This window comes from Anabrus simplex, chromosome 1 (genome assembly GCF_040414725.1).
Source record: "Anabrus simplex isolate iqAnaSimp1 chromosome 1, ASM4041472v1, whole genome shotgun sequence".
In the NCBI taxonomy this organism is placed as follows: domain Eukaryota; kingdom Metazoa; phylum Arthropoda; class Insecta; order Orthoptera; family Tettigoniidae; genus Anabrus; species Anabrus simplex.
In genome coordinates, this window is record NC_090265.1 from 36,238,860 (window position 1) to 36,263,631 (window position 24,772).

The 24,772-nt window shown below is 40.0% G+C and overlaps 1 protein-coding gene across 10 annotated transcripts in view; it reads left to right on the plus strand.

Annotated features, from left to right (window-relative positions):
- The window catches only part of tmod (tropomodulin), a 547,878-nt gene that overhangs the window by 168,347 nt on the left and 354,759 nt on the right, over nt 1-24,772 (plus strand). Inside the window, exon 1 of one of the 10 annotated variants that reach the window (XM_067156001.2) lies at nt 13,055-13,203. The exons of the other annotated variants lie outside the window; for them this stretch is intronic. Within the exon in view, the coding sequence (XP_067012102.1) occupies nt 13,165-13,203 (39 nt within the window). The 5' untranslated portion in view covers nt 13,055-13,164. Of the gene's footprint in view, nt 1-13,054; nt 13,204-24,772 lie in introns of those variants that run through there. 10 annotated transcript variants of the gene reach the window in all.

Genomic DNA, 24,772 nt, shown 5'->3' on the forward strand with positions numbered 1-24,772 from the left:
CAGTAATGAAAACTGAGAGGACTTTTCCTCTTTGTGAAACTCACAACCTGACTTTTCATTACGTTTACCATTGTCTGCTGTCCATCTCGCAAATTTGTCGACGTCGTTTTGTAATTGCTCGCAGTCTTGTACGTTATTTATTACTCTATACAGCGTAACATCATCCGCAAAAAGCCTCATCTATGATTCCAGTTCTATACTCATATCACTAGAACAATGGATTCGACTTATTTTTCTATCTCGCTGCCCCCTCGCCCCCCTTCTCCCCCAAAGGGGACTGAACTTGGACTTTAAAAAGTCTGGAGTGTCACTATTCATCTCAGCGACCCCGAAAAGTATGAATTTGACACTATTTTCGATTATTTTTATAACTCAGCCCCCTCACGCCCTGCCTTTGAGGGTGCTTGTGGTGTCTTTCCCCCACGAGGTTTGTCTCCTTATACTAAGTTTGGTTGAAATCGCTCCAGTGGTTTAGGAGATGTAATACATACATACCCACAAACAAATATATTCATATATACAGTATAGACCTATAGATAGATTACATAGATTCGCCTTTGCTCGTTGGGAACTCCCAGCTGCTCATCGTTAGGAGTGGGTGATAACTAGTGTCTTTTCACTGTTGATATTGTATACTTTTCACAGTTTCTTAAATATTTTGGACATATAATATATAGCTACATTCTTCAAACTGGGAAGATCTATCAAAGTTGGTCGTTTGACATGAAAGTACATCTCGATCACGGCATGTTGGATTGCTATTTCCTAATAACAGGCATAAGAATGAACCTCCTATCAAGAAAGGTACTTTATAAAACATGGTGGCGTCTTCTCATCCTCCTGTACACAGTATACCGCATATACAGCATTTATTATCGGACTATCATCATATAGCATAAGCTGCTGTCCACTTCTGTCCATCAAGTCGATCCAATATTGGTGCGGCTTTGCAGTTTTATGAAATTACATTAAATTACTTATAATAATAAGACTACCTATCCGATTTCGTTCAAACCATTTTATAATCTCTCCCAGGAGTAATAAGAACAAGTTGTGAAAGTTTCAGCGAAATCGGTCCAGTAGTTTTTGAGTCTATTAATCTCAAATATAACCTACCAACATCCAATTTTATATATAGAAAATAGATAAAGAAAACATAAAGTTCAAATAATACTGCTTTGAGGAATTCCCCTCTTAATGATTACAGGATCAGATATTGCTTCATCATAAGTGTAATTCTCTGAGTTCTGTTTTTGTAGAAATATAGGCACCCATTCAGTCACTCTTCTGTCTAGTCCAATTACACTCAGTTTTGTCGGTGGTACCCCTTGATCTACCCTATCAAAAGCCTTCGATAGGTCAATCCCGATACAGTTCACTTGGCCTCCTGAACCTTCTACTATATCTTACTGGTATCCTACAAGTTAAGCTTCATTGGAATAACTTTTCCTAAGATGAAACCGCGTACTATCAAACCAGTTAGTAATTTCGCAAACATATATAGTAGTAGCAATAGTATTTATTCACTCATTACATTGTTTACATATTTATAGGAACTCTGTTCCTTATACACTATGCATAGCTCTTCTAATAGCATTACTAATTAATGTATGTACAGTATGTTCAGTCCGTCAGCGATGCCGCTGGTGGGATCCTCAACAGCTCTGCAATCAGCTGTCATAGATGGCCTAGGCATCACTGAAGAGGCGTCTAGGGAAATGAGGAGTGAGGTAGTTTCCCGTTGCTTTCCTCACCGAGCCAGAGTTGCTATTACACATCAGTCTGCCAAGCCCACTGAAATGCATACACCAACTGACCCTATGAGCAACATTTTCACACCATTCATAGCAGGGACTGGCTGCATAAGGATTGGCATTACTAGCATCGCTCATACCTCAGTCACTTTCATATTGTCAAAGCCAAAGGTAAGACAGAGACAGATCTACGAAAGTAACAAAATTGCTCTAGCCTATACCAGAAGACATAGTGCACTGTAAACACTAGGTCCTGCCAGCAATGGCGGTACTAATTAATACTTTAAAAAATTATTGTAACTATCTCTTACATACGTTACAGTGTTAGTGTTCATATTACTATATCAGTAATTAAAATTGAACTCGTAGCTATCTATTTCGCACAGTAAATACATTATTATAATCAGACTGAATGTTTTTCCAAAGCTTATATGGAACACATATCAGGCTGTCTGGCCCAAAGTTATCGGCTTTATGTTTACCACTCTTGCTTTTCATAGGAGTTTAGTGGGCTTGTTTCCAGCCATGTTCGATTCCTGCAACATTGTGTAAGTTCGGAAACTTAATGTAACACATTTTAAGACCAACCATGTCTTCAAACGATAAAAGTATATTACGGTAGTGTTTTTTAGTTCTTATTCACTCGTTGAAAATTTGTGTAACATGTGTTCTTACCGAGAGAACTGTTTACACAATCTCTTAGGACAAATTATAGTTATGTATTGAGTGGGATTACAGCCTTCATTTATTAAATCAAGCACGAGGCACTGTTGGTTAGTGGCCAAATGAGGGTGATGTTGCAAGTTTGGTCTAAAAATAGAAATTGCTTTTAGGAATTTAGTTCGTGGTCATAGTCAAGGAAAATGCGCTTTAGAGTGGGAAGTCACCCAGAATGTCAAGAACAATAACAGACTGGAGGGCAAGACCACCATGACCTAGTTTTATTAGTGTGAAGGTCTAATACAGGGTTGATTTCTAACAAACGTGGATGACCATTCGTAAGGACAATGCACTTCCTGTTGAAGGAGAAATTAGTATTGGGCTGTGCAGTATACTAATGTGAAAAGCAACTGCTTGGCACCAACTCGTCCCCTTGGCTATGGATAAAATGTTTACAAAACACTGTCCAGCCTTAATTTGAATCTCACATTCTTGCGGGTACGCTTGTTGCCAGCGGACCTTGGATTCTGGTCTCTAAAGGTCACCATAAATTATAACAGACATAAAGGAATTACTCACACTCCCAGATTGGAAAATGAAATTTATTGAGCTCTCTTATTGAAGACCAAATGCTACATCTGGTACTCACTAGTTGTAATAACATCATAGCTTTGTGTGAACCACTCTTCATTTGTGATAGACAAAGAGCTTTTGTCTGGCTCTGGTTGAATGTTCTACGTTTGAGTAAATGATACGGGACCTCAAAGTGCAACTGCAGGCGATGTACTAAACATTTACAGCCTATTTTTTTCAACGAGCACACATATAATTATAAGTGATCATTGATTTTTGAGAAATTCCAGTGGAACTCCATGCATCCGTCCTCCGACAACGAGTCACAAAATGTTATATACAATTCTGTCCGTATCCAACTGATCATATCAACAACATTGTGGACTATTTAGTTCATGTCTCAAAGGACCAATCCAGAATAAGAATACTAGGAGATTTAAGCAATCAACAACTGACTATAGCCATATTATCATCCTTTGCGTATTATCGCACCACCTGGATTTGTTTTTATATCATTACATCAGAATGACACCTACACAACTTTATAAATCAATCAATCAATCAATCAATCAATCAATCAATCAATCAATCAATCAATCAATCAATCAATCAATCAATCAATCAATCAATCAATCAATCAATCAATCAATTAATCAATCAATGTAGATCACCAGTGATCTACATTTAGGGCAGTCGCCCATGTGGCAGATTCCCTATATATTGCTTACCTAGTCTTTTGTTAAATAATTGTAAAGGAATTGGAAATTTATTGAACATCTCCCTTGGTAAATTATTCCAATCCCTAACTCTCCTTCCTATAAATGAATATTTACCCCGCTGTGTCTTCTTGAATTCCAACTTTATCTTCATATTGTGATCTCTCCTACTTTTAAAAACACCACTCACACTTATTCGTCCACTGATGTCATTCCACGCCATCTCTTCAATGACAGCTCGGAGCATACCACTTAGTTGAACAGCTCGTCTCCTTTCTCCAAAGTCTTCCCTGCCCAAACTTAGCAACATTTGCAGCTTATTTGCTTATTTTATCATGCTTCAATTTTCTTCAGTAATAAACTCACCGGACCAAAAAATCACCCCTAGAGAAATCATTAGAAGTATATTTAGTTTAATTTCCGAGTTGAACCGTGTTGTAGTTGTCTGAACATCCCGTACAGTTCGGCGACGTTTCGAATACATTGCGACTGAAATACCCCTACTCGATCCAAGGTAATCACTCTCCCAGGCAGTAATTTACGAAACGTCGGCAAACTGTACGGGATGTACAGACAACTACAACACGGTTCAACCCGTAAATTAAACTAAATAGTTCTTCACACCGTGGAAGTTTCACCTCTAAGATACATTACAAGTATAATTTAATACTGTGTAACTCCACCTCTGAACTCGATAACCGCCTCGATTCGGCTAGGAAACGAGTCCACAAGATTGTGCAAGTACGTTGCATCCAGGTTAAGCTACTCGGTGAGGTTTTGATCGCGCAGTTCCACCAAATTGTGGGGATGCTGATGTTGGCGTTTCACCCGCTGTTCCAATATGTCCCAGAGATGTTCAATGGGGTTCAAGTCAGGTGATATTTCAGGCCAATCGAGATGTAATAGGGTGGGGGAGTGTTCATAAAACCAGTCACATATGCGTTCAGCTCGATAAACTTTGCTGTTGTCTTGAAAAACCGGGGATATCAATAGCATCGTTATCATGCAGATGTTGACTGAAAGGCAACACCTGGTCATCCAGAACGTTTAAATAACCATGCTGGTTCATGTTACAGGTCGCCTCAGTGAGCGAGCCCAGTCCATGATACGAAAAACAGACTCACCTCACCTTGCACACATCCAGGACGAAATGCTTCATTTGGCCTTCGGTGCACTCGACGACGTGCTTCATTGGAATACAGGCAAAAACGTGATTCGCCAGATCACATTACCTTCCGCCAGTCAGCTACTATCCACGTTCCATGCTTTCCAGCCCATTGAAGATGCGCAGCTTTGTGTGCCTGTTGTGAAGTATGGCCTCTTGCGAGGTGACAGACTCCAAATGTCCATTGCATGCAGTTTCCGTCGCAATGTCCTGTCGCTAACAGGTTAAGATGGACCTTCATTCACTGACTGCAGCAATTGCTGTCGGGTTTGGAAGCGATTTTGATTCACAAACCGTGGAACGCGTCTCCGGTCCCTCTCCGTCAGGATCTTTTTCCGACCACAATTCTTGTAGACACGTTGAACAGTCCGCTGCGAAACACCACTCAGCCACATCCTTACATCTATCCATGTTGACGTACACTGCCGCTTGAAACATCAATGTCTCACTGACCGCTACTGACTTATGCTCACGTAGAGGCAGTGCGCGTGCGGTTGAGCACGGGACTCGTTCGCTGCGCCATCTGTACAGGCTTAACGATCCATCTGTGCGTGCGCACTACGGTGACTAATTTTTTGTCCGGTAAGCTTACATTTACTTAATTGTGTTATTCTCGTGAAGTCTTACAGCGGACTTATTTGCAGACTGCCATCCAAAGAGTTTAAATGCAAAAATAAAACAATATCGTTCCATGCCGAAAGTTTTGTTCTATATGTTATAAATAACTATGTATTTGATTTATATTTATGCACTTTTATTACCATTATTATTATTATTATTATTATTATTATTATTATTATTATTATTATTATTATTATTATTATTTGTTCGTATAGGCCTACTAAGGACCACGTTCTTCCCTGGGCTTTAATCTTTGCCCAGTGCTCCTTCATTCGTTGCCGATGTTGCTCTTTTATTTCCTCCGTCCACCCCTTGCCGTCTTCAACTTTGACCTTTCTTGAAAACCCGGGTGATCTTTTAGTTTTTGGTCGAACCGGTAATCGAACCCGGGCCTCCAGGGGTGGAAGTTAATCGTACTAACCACTACATCACAGAGGCGAGCTTTGTTTTTATCAATATTTATTTAATTGTGTATTTATTCGCCAAATAATCAGAATAAATTCAACTTGAACTCCAGATTCTCTGTAGATAAAGTAATTATATAAATGCAAACCCTCTATGTGGGTAAGTGGTAGGTTATCGGCCTGCATATAGAAATCAATCAATCAATCAATCAATCAATCAATCAATCAATCAATCAATCAATCAATCAATCAATCAATCAATCAATCAATCAATCAATCAATCAATCAATCAATCTGCAGCTTTCCAGTGTGTGGAACCCACATCAGGTCTACTTGACACGAGAACTGGAAAAGCTCCAAAGGGAAGCAGCACGGTTTGTTTTGGGTGAGTACCGACAAATTCAATACGATATTAAAATCAATCAGTCACTGCTGATCTGCATTTAGGGCAGTCGCCCAGGTGGTAGATTCCCTATCTGTTGTTTTCCTAGCCTTTTCTTAAACGATTCCAAACAAATTGGAAATTTATTGAACATCTCCCTTGGTAAGTTATTCCAATCCGTAACTCCCCTTCCTAAAAACGAATATTTGCCCCGATTTGCCTCCTTATCCAGCTTTATCTTCATACTGTGATCTTTCCTACTTTTAAAGACACCACTCAAACTTATTCGTCTACTGTTGTCATTCCACACCATCTCTCCACTGACAGTTCGGAACATACCACTGAGTCGGTTATTATGAGTATTAATTGGAATTATGAGTTGGAAATCGATAGTTGGAATAACAACAGTGCTATAATGGGTGGCATTAAGATACAACTCCGAGACATCTAATTAGCGTGTTATAGTATGTTCGTGCAAAAAATAATATCCGTTTTTCAAGAACTGTTGAAATAAGTAATTGGTATTTGTTTCGGATATGTGACTGATTAAACCATAAAGAGACAACTGGATTGTTCCTTCTAAACAAAGAACTTCACTATGTAAGGATTTGTTTTCTTTATCAAAATTTACAACTGCACGCAGCGTTCTAAATGATGACGATGATGATGATGATGATTTTTTGTTTTGTTTTAAGGGCTCAAGGGCCCCGTATGGTTCTAAACATTAACGGAATATTTTAATATGTGGACTACATAAACTGTCAGAGAGTTTGTTCACCGGATCTATGCAACGTGAGAGGAGGTTGGTGACAAAATAACGTCCTACGAAATGATTCGTTGCACGTTCCCCTGTGGGTGAGGGCGGTAGAATAACACCCACGGTATCCCCTGCCTATCGTAAGAGGCGACTAAAAGGGACCCCAGGGAGCGTGCGTTGGCGACCACCAGGCCCTTAGCTGAGTCCTGGCATTACTTCCACTTATTTGTGCCAGGCTCTTCACTTTCATCTATCCTATCCAACCTCCCTCAGTCAACTCTTGTTCTTTTACGACTCCGACGCTATTAGATTGCGAGGCCTAGGGCGTCTTTCATTTTCACGCCCTTCGTGGCCCTTGTCTTTCTTTGACCGACACCTTCATGTTTCGAAGTGTCGGATGCCTTCCACTTTTTTCTCTCTGATTAGTGTAAAGGCTCGCTCACACCTAGCGAAAGGGAGAAATATAATATTCTTTCGCTGCGTGATGGATGTGATGGCTCACACACCTATGGAGAGGAAACGCGCCGCGCCGAACAAGAGGAAGTTGCTTGGCAAGTATATTTCTTCCGCTTCTCCTGCCGGAATTTTATTTCTTCTGGGCTGTGTTGAAAATAGATTGCGAAAACGTTATTCATTTATTTGAAAAGTACACTTTTCTATATGATAAATGCCATAAGTTATATAGCAATACCATTGAATTATCAGTTGAAATTTCACAATGCTCATTCGAAAATACTGACTTACTTGACTTAATTCCTCTCGTTTCCACTGGAACATAGGGCATCCGTGAAACGTCTCCATTGTGGTCGTCGACTTGCCAATGCTTTAACTTCCTTCCAAGTCTTCCCTGCTTCAAGAGCCTATTCTTCTACAGTCCCCTTCCAGGTCTTCCTAGGACGACCTCTCCTCCGTGCCCCTTGCGGATTCCATTCCAATGCTGTGCGTTCTATAGATTCCGCTGGCTTTCTCAAAGTATGACCTGTCCATTTCCATTTCCTCTTCTTGATTTCCACTGCGGCTGGAACTTGGTTTGTTGTTCTCCATAGCTCGTCATTGGATATAATTTCAGGCCATCTGATGTTTTTGATGCGTCGTAAGCAACGGTTTATAAATGTCTGCAAGAGATTAGTGATAGTCATTCGAAAATACATTTTGAATTTATCCCGAGGGCGTAACAACGGTTGAAACAAATTAGACAATACACCATTTAAATTTCTAGACAAATTAATGCCGTACTTTGCTGTTCCCTTTCAGCATCTTCAACCAAGAGAGTGTTTGGCTCCATGGCTAAATGGTTAGTGTGCTGGCCTTTGGTCACAAGGGTCCCGGTTTCGATTCCCGGCAGGTCGGGAATTTTAACCATCATTGGTTAATTTCGCTGGCACAAGGGCTGGGTGTATGTGTTGTCTTCATCATCATGACGCGCAGATCGCATACTGGAGTCAAATCAAAAGACCTGATCTTGGCGAGCCGAAGTCCTCGGACACATCCCGGCACTAAAAGCCATACGCCATTTCATTACCAAGAAAGCTAAGAGCTAACACGTGATCCATTAGTTGCATTCGGCTGGAACAACGCTTCACAAACAACTGAAAGACAAGTTTTGACGATCAGCGGTCCAAATGACGAGGCGCGCTTGCGATAGGTATGAGCGCACACAGGAGAAATTCTTCTCGGAAGTTCCTCTCTCCGCGTCTCCCTTCCGGTAAGTGTGAGCGGGTCTTTAGGGAGTGGATTGGAGGGCTGCATCAAACCAGGCTATGGACTGATTACTCCAACAACAACAACAACAACAACAACAACTACTACAACAACAACAACAACAGAGGAAGGTTGCCCAGTTGTATTTCCTCTTAAAACAGTAATCACCACACTTTGCTTTGTTTCCGACTTACACCGAGCTGCGAATTGTCGGTAGAAAATGTTTGTAAAAGTAGAAGTATTCCTTCACTCTCAGCGATGTAGTGTTATCATATTTAGGCAGTAATGATTGGCAGGCGATTGTCCATAACATACGAATATTTTGTCTTCATTGTGTGTGGTGTGACCGAACAAAACACGAAAATAATCTTTGGATATCTCGAAGGCAAACTTCCGATTAAACATTCATTCAAAAACTAAATCAGAATTAAAGTTGACTAGAGGACCCGCGACATTCGTTATAAATAGGTCAGAAAACTCGTCTTGATGTACCTGTCGTAGTCACATTGTTTTGCCTGACCTTTTCAGTGGTTTTAAGAACGTTTAATAAGAAGCACGTTATGATATGCCGCAGTTCGTAGTCAGAATTCATCCATTCTGAGATCATCATGCCGTCTGTTTGGTAAATATCTATCCATATATTCGCTTTCTTTTATCCTGCAGTTCCTGATGTAAAGCTTGGTATTGTGTCGTAGAAGGCATTGGTATTTTTGATCATAGTTCTTCTATAGGCTATAGAACGGTTGTCTTGTGACCTCATACGTTACTCTCGAAGGAACGTTTGTTGCCAGGCAGAGAACTTTTTAAAGATACATGGCCTTCACTCTTTCTAGTGTTGCTAGATTATCCTTCGATAGGTGTTCCCAGATAATGATGGGGTCTGTTTGTACGTAGACGTTTTTCTCTTAGCAGCATGTAAGTTATTAGGAACGCTCTGCCATCTGTTGAACATATCTGGAAGTCGGGAAAGGTTAGAGAATCAAAGAATATCTAGCAGGGGATAATATTCTTCCGTGATCAAAGAAAGTGTATACTCTCTCGCTTGACACGTAGTAATCAAACGTGGCTGCACGCAGTGACATTACTAAGGATAAAAATCATATATCAGAATTATTGGAGTGATCATTTAATGATTGGATTTTATGATTACTCATAGTTGGTTGAATTTGGAGACCTGTCAGTGTCTCATGATTCACCGGCAGGTAATTCCGGAGAGAATAAAACAAAAAAATAAGTAAATCGGTCCAGTAGAACGGACGGATGGCTTTGCCAAAACTGTTTTTAGAAAACTCTTTTAATATGTAGATAATCTGAAGTCCCGAAGATTCGGGAATCCACTTAAGATGGAAGTCCTTACATCACTCAAACCCGCGCTTTTTTATGGTTGGATAAATTGGTTACATATCCATATTATAAAATAACAATAAAGAAATAATATTGTAATTGCTGGATTAAACTGACTAGTATACCACTTTAGTATTTGTGACTTTTAATAATTCCAATAATGATAATTCAGTCAGAAATGAAATATTCTGGATGCTCTTGCGGACAGAGAAAATCACCTTTAAATAAAATCTTAAAGATGATGAATGATACGTTCAGTACACGCAATTATTGAGCTCGTACAACTTGTAGATGGACGAACTTGTGTTCTTTAACCTTTAATTACCCTGCTTCCATGTAAGTGTCCAGTCTGGGGGATCTCTATAAAAAATTATTGGTAAAATTTGAAAGAAAATGGTATTTAAAACAATTATTTTCATGAATTAGGTATTGAACATTAAGATCTATAAGGGGAGGTCAAATGGAAACCGAACACTCGCCCTAACACGCATTATGCATGAAAAGTAGCAACACTGTTGTGTCGTATCGCTGTGGTAGGAGAACTGCATAGTGACAACTCACAGAGGCATGCAGTTGGTGCGCGGACTGGTCTGCTGTGTTCGTCCAGCTGTAGAAATGGAGGCAAGCAAAGGAGAGCAGAGAAGTGTGGTTCGTTTTCTGGTGGTGCAGCGCTATGAGACACTTCGCAGAAACTGCGAAGTCAAAACGCCCTGAAATGCTGTCGGGCGAAGTCATCCTGTTGCATGATAAAGTTCGACTCCATACCTCCAATCTGGCGAAGGCTACGCTTCAGCGATTTGGTTAGGAAACACTTCACCATCCTCCGTACATCCTGGGTCTTTCACTTTGTGATTTTCACATTTTTGGCGACTTGAAAGACATTCGTGGACGTCGGTTTCATTCGAACGAGGAAGTGTAAGTGTTGGTGTGGTTGTGGATCCGTCAGCGACCTACCTCTTTCTACAAAACTGGAATTGATCGCCTCGTCTCCCAGTGAGATAAATGTAATAACGCTTTTGGTAATTACTTTTGACTAAAACCATACCATGGTCAAGTTGTAGCGGGTGTTCGGTTTTCATTTGGCTGCCCCTTGTATTTGAATGTACTGCGACAAGGAAAAAGCGAAGGATTAACAATATTTTTAGTGCATAACATCTCGTAAAATCAATTACAAATTGTGTAGATGTGTGTGCTTGTGTACAATTTTCATTACTTTGGAAAGTTCCTTTATGACTAACTATAAACAAAATGCAGATGGTTATTTGTATTGCACTATTCTTTCTTAAATATTGGAAGAACTTTTCATTACCCAGGTCTGGTCTGTAAGAAGTACGCAGATGTTCAACAAGTTGTAGGCCTATCTCGTAACCATCTGGGTGATTGTTGCGTTCCAAAGGGGTTCATTTGAATTCTGGCGCTGAATGAATGCATGCCCGATTGACTAATGAAGATGACCTTTTGGAGTGAGAAAGAATTCGTGCGGTCGGAAAGAGCGGGCTCGCTAGTTACGGGTAAATTTCATTTCAAATGCTTCCATGTAGGCCTACTTCAAGTATGGGCAGAACTGGTTTCATTCGGACGATGAAGTCTAAAAGTGGGAGCGGTTGTGGATCCGTCAGCGACCTACCTCTTTCATCTGCCTCCTCTGAAGAAGAGATATAAGTTAGGTATAATGAACAGATTATAGGACTGCACGTCAGTCAAGTAACTATGAGTAAAATCTTCAGTTTCATCTTTTACGAAAGGTGACGATTGGGGACGATTGTAGTCACGTACAATATATACCTGGTGATTCAGAAGGTATAAGGACGATAACTAACTCAGAAAGAAAGAGAATAGAAGCTTTTGAAATGTGGTGTTACAGAAGAATGCTGAAGAGGAGATGGATAGATCGAATCACGAATGAAGAGATACTGAATCGAATTGGTGAGAGGAGATCGATTTGGCTAAATTTGACGAGAAGAAGAGATAGAATAATAGGACACATCTTAAGACACCCAGGACTTGTTCAGTTGGTTTTTGAAGGAAGTGTAGGTGGTAAGAACGGTAGGGGTAGACCAAGGTATGAATATGACAAGCAGATTAGAGCAGATGTAGGATGCAATAGTTACGTAGAAATGAAAAGGTTAGCACAGGATAGGGTGGCATGGAGGGCTGCATCAAATCAGTCTATGGACTGATGACTCAAACAACAAGGTATAAAGGGATCTAAGAGAAAAAGATTTGAAGAGAGACGCATTGGAAAGCATAACCCACCAAAGCAACTCTGACCCTACGTGATTTGGTAAAAGGTTGAGATAAGGAAGAAGAAGAAGAGGAAGAAGAAGTTGGTGATATTCCTTGGCTTGCCCTGACGCAGAGTTTCGTCCTAGACTAAACGTTGCTATTCGAAAGGTGTTCTATTTCGACTCCCCTATGAGCTATTTGACTGTCTGCGCAAAATTTTGAATCACCTGTGTTGTGGGTGGGGGTGGAGGGTTCGGGGCATGATTAGGTTAGTGGCTCAACTGTTGGCTTTTCATCCGAACGACTGAGATTCGAAACCCGAATGAAGAGCATCCGACCGAAATTAAAATGAGGCAGATTGGTTTTAGCGACCCCAGAAATACATTTGATAAGTTAAAGAAAAATTATAGGGAAGTAGAAGAGGAATAAGTAAATATCAATTCCTAGAGTGAATGGGGCTATTTCTGTTGTTAAGTTTAGTGTCCTCGCCGTGGTCCAAGACCTAAGTTTAATCTCAAACAACATTGCAGAAAGTGAGTGTTGTAGCTATTTGTTTTGGAATTACTGCTCCTTCGTCAATGTCGAACCAAGTGTTACTTGACCTGAGAGCGCAGGTGCTCAGTGTCTTTCAGCAGCGATGTTACTCTTCGCGCGGTGACAGGAGGAGGGCTGGGAAATATGGATGCTGGCACAGTCGGTGACGCGAGGGAGTAGGTAGGGAGGGCTGGAGGCTGCGAAGAGGGGAAGGCTCTCCCACGGAACTCGAGTCTGGTGCTAGAAGCAGTCAGGAGCTGAGTTTTGTGGAAAGTGCGTTCGTTGGCAGTTGCTAACTTCTAATAACAGACCTGCTTTTAGCAAACCATGGGGATGGAGTACTTCCACGAATGGAGCATGGAAGAGGTAACACATGACACCCACAATACACTTAACAAAATAACATTTCCACCACTGTGAACTGCAATATATCTAACATTGTCTCAGTCACGTAGGCTGATTCTATTTTATTTTCTATTAGCGCCGTCAGTTTCTATAACTGTCAGTTTGAGATCGAACTGACAGTCTTCTTACTCGAGAAACAGCATGGAATTTACCTCATACGGGAACTGAAAGGATTACTACGCGTTACGGTTGGAGGAATGTTGAACTGGTTCAAGTTCCATAGACGATTACATTACATCTACCGTTACTAAATTCTATATTTTATAACCAATTGGTAACTTTGCAAGTGTTATTCAGAATATCAATTCATCTTTGTATACAACGGCATTCTTGTGCTGGGGTAGTTTTGTCTGCACGGATGCCAAATATTATACAATTGTATAAGAACTACGCGAAAGGTTTATCTGTTTACCATCAACCTCAAGCTATTACAGTGGTACATCGATGTGATTTCGGCATTATAAATTTTGTAACTCTAGATCTAAATTGCTTTTGGATCCTGCAGTGGAATGTCAGCTGGCAGCTTAAAGAAGTGTATGTTGCAAGTTCGTGATGTGAAATCCTGCGGAATGTTGTTATTTTTATACGTTTCTCTCTAGTTTTATACGAACACTTTGTTGGTTTATGTCACCTCACTTGAGATGCATTGGACCAAGGTTCTCTAAGGTGTTTAAATCAGGATGGGCTTCATATACCTGTCTCCAAGAGGCTCGTTTCTGTGAGAGATGCTGCATTCAGAGCACAAACATTCTCATAATTTGAACCTCGACCGAGTTACGAGATATATCGATGCTTAGTGGTGGTATTTTTAGCTGTAGGAAGAGGATTAGAGCTGCCGATGTCTGACTGATTCAGGCCATGGGATGAATCAAGAAATCTATAAACAACACGTCGAAGTTTGACTAAGGAGCCGAAGTTGAGGCACTTGTTTCAATAAGTCTAGACATTCAGAGCATAATAATTGGCCATACATGATTTGCACTAGTATTAGAAATTGTGGGAAACTGCAACGTCTAGAAAAGTGCTTAATTATTCAGTTCAGAGCTAAGAAAGTTTTTAGGAGATCATAAAGTTTGGATGTTAAGTTATCTATATAAATTCAATTCTAATTTCTCTGTACATTAACAAAATACGCCTCTGTAGTGAAACGGTTAGAGTTATTAGCTGCCGTCCTCGAGTTTGATTTCCGGTACTGCCAGAGATTTAAGAATGACCGGACTGGGCTGAGTGGTTCAGACGGCTGAGGCCATGGCCTTCTGACCCCAACTTGGCAGGTTCGATTTTGGCTCAGTCCGGTGGTATTTGAAGGTGCTCAAATATAAGTTAGCCTCGTGTCGGTAGATATACTGACACGTAAAACAACTGCCCCGGGACTAAATTCCGGCACCTCGGCGTCTCCGAAAACCGTAAAAGTAGTTCGTGGGACTAAAAACAAATAAAATTATTATTAAGAATGTCGGAGGGCTGGTACGTAGTAAAAATGGTACACGTAGCTCACCTCCATTGGGGGTGTGCCTGAAAATAGCTGCACCAACTCGGGATAAGGACACGAATTTGCCTCACACTTTCTCATATTGGACTGGATGTAGAGAAGTCTCAAGTAGGTTCAAAAGCAAATCCATCTCCGTACAGGTTACGGAGGCTTGGAAGAGTGGAAGATAAAAGGTTTCCACTTTACATAACCGCGGCACTTGGAGGGATAGAGTGGTTAGCTCTATGCCCTACCGCCTTTGCTCCCAGCAAAAAATCAAGTAGCAATTAACCTGCTAGGCTGAGTGGACCTCAAGCCATGTGCCGCTACAGAAGTGCAAATATCATTTCTTAAATTGTTCGACTTCTTGGCGAGGAATCGAATCCACGTTCTTCTGGGTAAACGAGAACGCTTTTGCAGCCTCGGATAAACAGCTCCTGAAAGGGAACTGAGCCAAAGGCTGTTCCGAAGTGGTCACCCATCCTGGTACCGACCACGCTGGATGTTGCATAACTGCGGTGATCGGACGAGAACCACTGTATTCAACATGACCCGAAGTAGACCATAGCGGACGCTGCGTTGAAAAATTAATTGGCGATTGTTAGACACCATTTGTATTCCTTGACTTGAAGTACCATGTACTGGATTTTCTTTTCAAATAAAATCTGAAAGGGACCCTAATCTGTCTGATGGTGGTAATTTTAATCTTATGTTATAACTCAAGCCCTGCTTAATCCAAACATGAATAAAATAAATATTGTTTATATGAAGTGATTAGGAGGCCGATCTTCTGATTCCCGAATAGGGGCGACTATCAGGTGGATTATCTTTGTTAATTGATTAGTATACAGGGGCGAAGCAATATTAAGGAGGTCAAAACCAAAAACTATCAAATCTCCGTTAATATTAGTTGTATCAAAAACTATACATACCAAAAGTTATTATTTTTTTTTTACAATTTGCTTTACGTTGCACCGACACAGATAGGTCTGACGGCGACGAATCCAAAAAAACAAATTATGAAAAATATATTATAAGTTACGGTATGTACGATGAATAACAAGAGAAATATTCGCGTTTATTACCTTTTTCATGAACTTCCAAGTATCTTCGGAAATATCAGTTCTATCTCAAATGAAAATATAGAAAATATAGAAACTTTTCTTGTAGGTCTGACTAATTTTATAAACAGTGTGGTCATAAGTCCCTTCGTGTTCTATTTAGACGTCTTTGATGCAAACGGCGCATTTCCTTTTGCCAGCATTACCTGAAGATTTTCTTATCCACACGAGAAATATGAGTATTGATAAAGAGCAAACTCTAAGAATAACAACAACAACAACACATCTTTCCATTCATTTTTATTTTCTTTGACTGATCCCGAAAAACATCAAGCCGTTTTCTGGATTCGTTAGAATTCTTTAATATTTTTGTCATCCAAGTGGACTAAGATTACAGACATTCCACAAGTGTGGAGCTTCAAAACTAACCATCTGCCACCCAGATTGTCAAAAACACAACATAAAATAGAAATTAACATGTCACCGCATAGTGGTTCGAAACCATCGGATCTCTGGCTGCAACAGGTGCGTTCTAAAGCGCGAAGGAATCTTACTATTTGTCACCCAGGGCACGACTAACGCGATCGATGCACGCTAATATTACATTATTGAAAACAAATTGTGATGCATGGTAAAAATGAGTCACGAATTCGGGACATTTTGCTACATTAACAAATTATTTTGGGCCGCAGGACGTAACAGTAAAAAAATCGGGACTGTCCCGCGAACCACGCGACGGTTGGCAAGCCTACGCAACGGCGAGCATTGCTGTAAAGTTTAGTTTCCATGGTGACGAGTCAGCTGTTGTGATCGTCTTTTATAAGAAACAAAACCACGTGGTTATCAATCCCCATTGATCAGGAAGATGATGAAGATGACTCCAAACGGGGAGGAGAACATGGAGGAATGATCACTCGAAAAAAAGGAAAAATAAATCATAAAATGGATGGAGGAAATGTAAATCGACTCAGGTCTCGGATCGATCAACTGATATCGCCGTAAGCCCGTAAAACTGGTTAACACTAACAGTGACTGACTTGGTAATTAAGCCGTGCCCTATCCCTTTTCCACCTACGATGGGTCGAACAGCTACTTTAATAAGAAATAAACTATCTAATGCGCTGAACAGAAGACAGTGAGAAAACGGACGTCAGATTTCGATACGCTATGGATCGACAGGAGTACCTGCCAGGCTTCTTCCTCGAAAACTAATCTAAAAGAGAGCGATGTTGTCGTTGTTGTTTGGGTCATCAGTCTCTATACTGGTTTGATGCAGCTCTTCTACCCTGTGCTAATCTTTTCATTTCTACATATTTACTATATCCACCATCTACTCCAATCTCTTACAGCCTACACTTTCCTCGAAAACCTAGTCCTGGGTGTCTTATGATATGTCCATCTCTTCTTCTCGTCAAATTTAGCCAAATCGTTCTCCTCTCACCAATTCGATTCAGCATCTCTTCATTTGTGATTCGATCTACCCATCTCGCTTTACTATTCTTCTGTAACACCGCATTTCAAAAGCTTCTATTCTCTTTCTTTATTGTCCATGTTGCCTCCAGACGAAACTCTTCAAAATATATTTCTAATTCCTATATCAGCGTTCCAAGAGAGCAAATTTATTTTCTTAAGAAAGGTCTTCCTTGCTCGTGCTAGTCTGCATTGTATGTCCTCCTTACTTCTGCCATCCTTAGTCATTTTGCTACCGAAGTAACAATAATGATCTACTTCATCTAAGACTTCATCGCCTAATTTAATATTTCCTGTATCACCTGACTTCGACTGCAATCCATTATTTTTGTTTTAGATTTATTTATGTATTTTAATCTTGTACTCCGTCTCCAAGACTGTGTCCATACCATAGTCATTTCTCTCAAAACGGAACCTCAGACCATCAAATGTAACAGTGCATACATTGGATAGTGATAATGTTCTACAATTACAGATATTAACTCCAAGCTGAGTCAGTTTTATTTGTCGAAGTAGTCCGTAGATTCGAATTGTTCACAAGCTGTAAAAATCATACAGAACATTTATGTTTCTTGAACGCTGCACTTTTAATAACATTAAAATATACTCTGCTATTCCAAACAAGAGGATCGATCGAGTGAGCATCCTGCACTATACTGAACATACTAAACATTACCTAAATTGTTCCTCATTGCAATCCTATCTTTGTATTAGTCTATATACTGAAATTGAAAAACAGAAATAATCAAAGCAGTTAGCATGAACAATTATTTTCACCCCTCTGGCCTTAAAATCGTCAGAATCGTGGTTAGGGTAATATGGCCTAAGCTACGGCATATTTTCAAAATCAGCAAATTTGAAGGATTGCCACTTTTCTTTCTATTTATATACTGATTGCAATTGTTTGTTTTTGTTGTGTTTCGATTTGTCTGTTTTGTGAGTGTGTCTGGTTTTTAGTATACTTTCAATATAGTTATGTCTATCAGAAACAAGTGGAATCTTACAGATTCTACAGGAACAAGTCGAATACCATCTTAGCACATACTGTATTTTGGAATATTTTTCTCTTTTGAATTATAAGTGATTATTTTCACATTACACGATGTAACACTGAATGTTCGATATTTTTTTAACATACTACGGTTTTCCTCGACACCAGTGATATAGTCTGAAAAATCACACTGAAATTATTATTATTATTATTATTATTATTATTATTATTATTATTATTATTATTATTATTATTATTATCGTGACTTCCGACTCGTTGGCTGAGTGGTCAGCGTACTGGCCTTCGGTTCAGAGGGCCCTGGGTTCGATTTCCGGCCGGGTCGAGGATTTTAACCTTGATTGGTTAATTCCAGTGGCTCGGGGGCTGTGTATTTGTGCTGTCCCCAGCATCCCTGCAACTGAAACACCACACATAACACTATCTTCCACCACAACACTACGCAGTTACCTACACATGGCAGATGCCGCTCACCCTCATCGGAGGGTGCCTAGAAATAGCCACACGAAATTATTAATTGTAACGTATTCAAGTAACATCTTACGAATAAGCAGGATAGGTTGCAAGAAGCCACTAGTGAACTAAATTGTGTTTCAACATTGGAGGACGGAAATAAGACATCAGTGTTTAAATCTACAATTCGAGCAAGAAATAATGTATTTTTAGATCGCTCGGGTAGTAAGAGAAATGATATTGTTTATCCGTTCTCCTCGTAATTAACATTTTTTTCACAGTTAAATGTAGAGGTACACCAAGATTCGGTTTCTAGTGATTTAAAGATAATTATGAGGTATAGACCTAACGAGGCCACAGAGCTGGTTTCAAATAGAGAATTATGGCGGCGATTAGTAAATTCACAGAGGCGTGCAGACTGAACGCTGAAAGGCATAACAGTCTTTAATGAAGATGTACGAATGTAGTTTTCGATATCATATTCTTGAGGGAATTTTTCTTTTTCAAGGTAGTCCTGATGATGATGATGATTACGATGATGATGATGATGATGATGATTTTGATGATGATTGCTGTGTGCAAGGAGTGAACATCGATGTGATGGGCCCTGAAAATATGAAATAATATGAATGACATAAAATTATACTGACTGGCCAAAATGAGAATGTAAGGGTGAAATCGTGAATAATATATGCCACTGATAAATTTTGATCTACCGGTAACTAATAAAAATAACAAAACCATCATATTTTAAAACATATTCTGTACAATATCATTTTCAAATATATCTCAAATTAAATTTAAAGAATAACATTCAGGTTTTAAATGAAAAACTGTATTCAAAATGAAATGAAATGGCGTATGGCTTTTAGTGCCGGGAGTGTCCGAGGACAAGTTCGGCTCGCCAGATGCAGGTCTTTTTGATTTGACTCACGTAGGCGACCTGCGCGTCATGATGAGGATGAAATGATGATGAAGACGACACATACACCCAGCCCCCGTGTCGGCGAAATTAACCAATTGAGTTTAAAATTCCCGACCCTGCCGGGAATCGAACGCTAACCATTTGGCCATGGAGCCGGACACTGTATTAAAAGGATAATCAAGACTAAAATATGAGGTTTTCTGACTGTCATCACGCAGGATGAAGACATGGTGTCGTACAGTTTCTACTTTCGTCGCCAGAAGGAGGATGTGTAGTACAGTCAATTGTATGACGCAAGTACATATTCAAGCCGTTTTTACAAAGGGCGCAGAAGTTATATTTCTCACTTTACAAACATACCTTTAGAGGGCTCCACTGACATTACTTTCCGCGTGTAGAATCGTCCTGCCGGACGAGTTGGTCGTGCGGTTAGAAGCGTGCGGCTGTGAGCTTGCATCCGGGAGATAGTGGGTTCGAATCCCACTGTCCGCAGCCCTAAAGATGGTTTTCCGTGGTTTCCCATTTCACACCAGGAAGATGCTGGGGCTGTACCTTAATTAAGGCCACGGCCGCTTCCTTCCAACTCCTAGGCCTTTCCTATCCCATCGTCGCCATAAGACCTATCGGTGTCGATGCGACGTAAAGCCACTAGCAAAAAAAGAGATACGCCCTAAGTCGTTCTAATTTATGAGAAAATTGCAGATAACAGCTGCAGGTCAAAATTGTAAGTTTCACTTCTTTCTCTTAGCACTACCTCCTAAAAGCTATTATCCGTCTTCCCGCAGAGAGAGTTTTCTTCAAACGACCAGGTTGTAAGTTATTGACTCCCATTTTATGAAGAAAGAAAGCGGAGTCATTTTCAGTGCGAGCTGTATGGCGGATTAGAGTGTACATACGTAAAAGGATAACACCAAAGTGGTATAAAAAGTGATATATAAAGTTGTATACGATTACAAATGTTCTGCTTATTTTATATTCTTTTTTTATTCAAAGTACTTACTTCTTCATTTTAAATTTCCGTATATTTTACCCAAAATTGACTTTGTTCGACGAACTTAATGGCTTTAGACACAAAATCAAAAAGACTCAGGACATGGTATTTCCTTTAAATTTTTCACTGTTAATGAAGAACTAACTGTTTATATTTTTAACCTATTTCTTACATCATCGAGAAAAAATATTTCCAATTGAGCCCTTCAGCCAACACAAAAGCATAAAATGCACACAGACCAATAGCAAGTGGAGCCGGAACCGCGTCACCTCCAGTAAATGTGTGCAGGATGCAGGAGTGACAGTCTAATTCTAGTGGCAATAGTGCTTTTACAATCGATTTATGAGGTCTGGGCCGAATGAAGATCGATATATTAATTTTTTTATGTTTACGATATGTATCGCGGCAAACTTGAAACCGATAATTATGAACGATGAAAAACTGGGACTATTTCGTTTCGGAAGTTTATCGGGACACTTCATTACAAACGGCAACTATTACAGGAAAACCGGGATGAATGAGATCTATGACTATGACTAACATGTAGAATACTATCTCATTTTCATTTCATTGCAGTATTTATTAATCGTAGCCCATCAGCAAATTTTTAGTTACAGTACTATTGAAGTAACTGAAATTAATACGGTAATTAAAATGAAAGTTCCCAGTGGGAAAACAACAATATTCTTTTTAGCCGATCGAGAATAATTTAGAGAATTCTTAGCTTGAGAAGCCTCTACTTTGATATGGATGGTTCTCTCTAGTAAAGAACATTTGTCTTGAATTGCTCCTGTTTGGAAAGGATTTGACGACTTAAATTCTTGCATTGAAATATATCGTTGCTAGTAATTTCAGCACAGAGATTAGATGTGCAATAACGAACCTGTAACTAATGACAGTAAGAGTAGGTACAACAGGTTGAAAATTTCGAGGGGGTATGAATATGTTTCCATAAGAAATAAAAAATCATTATGGGAACACACTGACTGATGGTATGATAAGTAATGCGTTATTCATAAATATGCTTATGTTAAAGTTGTTCGTCGAGTTTTGGTGGTTAGTGGATTCGTAGGTGACCCATAGCAAGCTTTCGACAGGCATTTGAAATAATATTTTGTGGAGATGTTTGGAAAACATAAACTGAAAATAATAAACCATGGACTTATCCTTAAATGAGAAAAAGTAACAAAATACGCAGCTGAAATAAATTAAACCGTAAAATGGCGAGGCATTCAACTATTATAACCACATGGCAAAATGTGACGATTAGTATGTTTAGTGGCATTATTTCGTAATTATCGGATACATAAGGTACCACCACATATATTAATGTGATCGTTGTATTTCCAGATGCTAGCTCCATTTTTTTAAGTTCGTTACAGGTTAATGGTACAATGAAACAGTGCGATATGTAATGTAACATACACATATCTTCATTACACACCGTTATGCCTTTCATTGTTCAGTCTACAAACCTCTGTGAAATAACTATGCGTCTCTGCAATTCTCTATTTCCAACTATCTTTATGGCCTTTCAGATCCACACCTCTTATCTTTAAATAGTTGAAAACAAAGTCTAAGCACCGTGATATAAGTGTAAATTAAATCTTCACCAACGCCTCTTGTAAACATTAAGCTTGATCATATCATTTGTCTACTTATTCACTCCTGCCAGAAACGTTACATTCAATATCTGCATCAAAAGTAACTTTATATTGGAATGAAAATGGTGACATGAAACAATAAAACGGTAAATGTTTAAAAAAATGAATGAAAATGTCTAGACAATCATCGCCCAAAATTGAACAACTGTGACTGTCTTGTTTTCACCCGTAAGTAACTCCTCCTCTTGGCGTGACTAGCGACATCATCGACTCGGACAGACTTTTATGGTCTGATTCTTTGCATAGTCGCTATACGAACAATAGTAATTATTCGGTCTAATACCTTTTGTTCAGTATTACACAGGGTCTCGGATATGTGACTGACGTATCTAAAACAACTGCAAGATATTTTAGCGTTAAACAGTTTTCCAGCCCATTGCGTTCCCAGTTTACATTCAGTTTCCTACTTGTTTAGCATCTGGTGGTTCTTGTTCAACGTTTTCAGAGCTTTAATTTGTACTTGTTCTGTTTTTAAAAGATCTTATGTTTGTACTATCAAAGCAAAGTGGTATGCTTATGTAAAACTTCTATATGTACTTGCTCGTGGCTGGTCGTTCGTATAAGGTATATATTAAAGAGAATAGGCGACAGTAGGCTTCCCTGAGGCAGTCCATTCCTCTAGTATTGTCTTCGACTCCTTAGAATTCAATATAGAAAATTCGATAGTGCAGCGAAGTGGCAATCGCTTTAGTAAAACTATTTGTGAACATCATACGTTGTTCCACGGTGTTGTGGACTGATGACATCGATAAATGCCACTTCAGTGATATTCTTTATATACCGGTATTGTGATGAGTTGTTTGTGCTGTTCAATTTTATTTGAGGCATGTAGCCTGCCTGTTCAGGTATTAGTAAACCGCCAATATTAAGGAGCAAATTGTCCAACTATAACCTTTCATCTTTTCCCACAATCGAGTATCGTTATTGCTCGGGAGTTGCTGCAGTCAGTCCAGTCGCCACCTTCAAATATCACCGGACTGAGCCGGGATCGCACCCCTTACTTGATGTCAGAAGATCAGAGCTCTATCGTCTGAACCACTTAGCCCGGACGGATTTTAAATTAGATAACAACTGACTCAACTCATACAATTTAAATGGTTATTCACAACTTAGTCGTCCAGTACTTGAAGTATTTGACATTTTTACCATTTGCTTTGCGTCGTACCGACACAGATAGGTTTTATGCCGTCGATGGGAGAGGAAAGGGCTAGGAGTGGAAAGGAAGCGGCCGTGACCTTAATTAAGGTGGTGTGAAAATGGGAAACCACGGAAAACCATCTTCAGGGCTACCGACAGTGGGGTTCGAAACCGTTATTGTAAGTCTGACATTTAAGCAGCCAAATAGACATCTCAATTTATTATGGAGCTAACTCGCCCGCTGTGGACACAGTTGGATACCGCACATGCTCATTAATCTTACGGGAGTAATTCAGCGTATCTTCCAGTAGGTAGTGTACCTGCATGGGTGGCTTCTTGCCGAAATTCTTGATCTGACTGATTAGTCGCCAGGAGTCTGTGCTAATCGACCATATCACTCGCAACACTCGTGCTGGTGTCACTCCATTTTCCTCTTCATTTATGGGGTGGGGAAGAGAATTGTAGGCACTAGCTGCTCGTATAAATTGCATTGATTTTTTTTAAAACAAGAAGTTCAACAATAAATGCGTGTTATAAATAGAATGGTCGGTGTCGTGTATTATGTCTCTTTACCTCCTCAATGTCCGACTCTTTGGCTCCATGTTCAGCGTACTGGCCTTCGGTTCAGAGGGTCCCGGGTTCGATTTCAGGCCGAGTCGGGAGTTTTAACCTTCATTGATTAATTCCAATGGTCCTGGGGCTGGGTGTTTGTGCTGCCCCCAACATCCCTGCAACTCACACATCGCACATAACACTATCCTCCACCACAATAACACGCAGCTACCTACGTTCGTCAAGTCCATATTATATGACACTGTGGTTAGCCGGTTCGAGTCCCGTTGGTGGAAAAAGTCACCGGCAGGTTAGGAGAGGTGGTGGTATACAATTTCTGATCATTGGATTGCGTGTCAAAAGCCTGGGTTCATTTCCGTAGTGTTCATACGGAGTGAAGGCATATGACGCTGTTGATGGTGATTCGTCCGTCGGTTGGAGTCGTTAAGTTTTGAACAGACCCCTTGGTGTTATTCGACAGGAATAGACTATGTGCCGATACCGGCTTCAAGTTTTTCACGGAGTTCGACGTGAATAAATCATAATTTATTACCTTAAAAATGTATTGACCGGGCGAATTGGCCGTGCGCGTAGAGGCGCGCGGCTGTGAGCTTGAATCCGGGAGATAGTAGGTTCGAATCCCACTATCGGCAGCCCTGAAGATGGTTTTCCGTGGTTTCCCATTTTCACACCAGGCAAATGCTAGGACTGTACCTTAATTAAGGCCACGGCCGCTTCCTTCCAACTCCTAGGCCTTTCCTATCCCATCGTCGCCATAAGACCTATCTGTGTCGGTG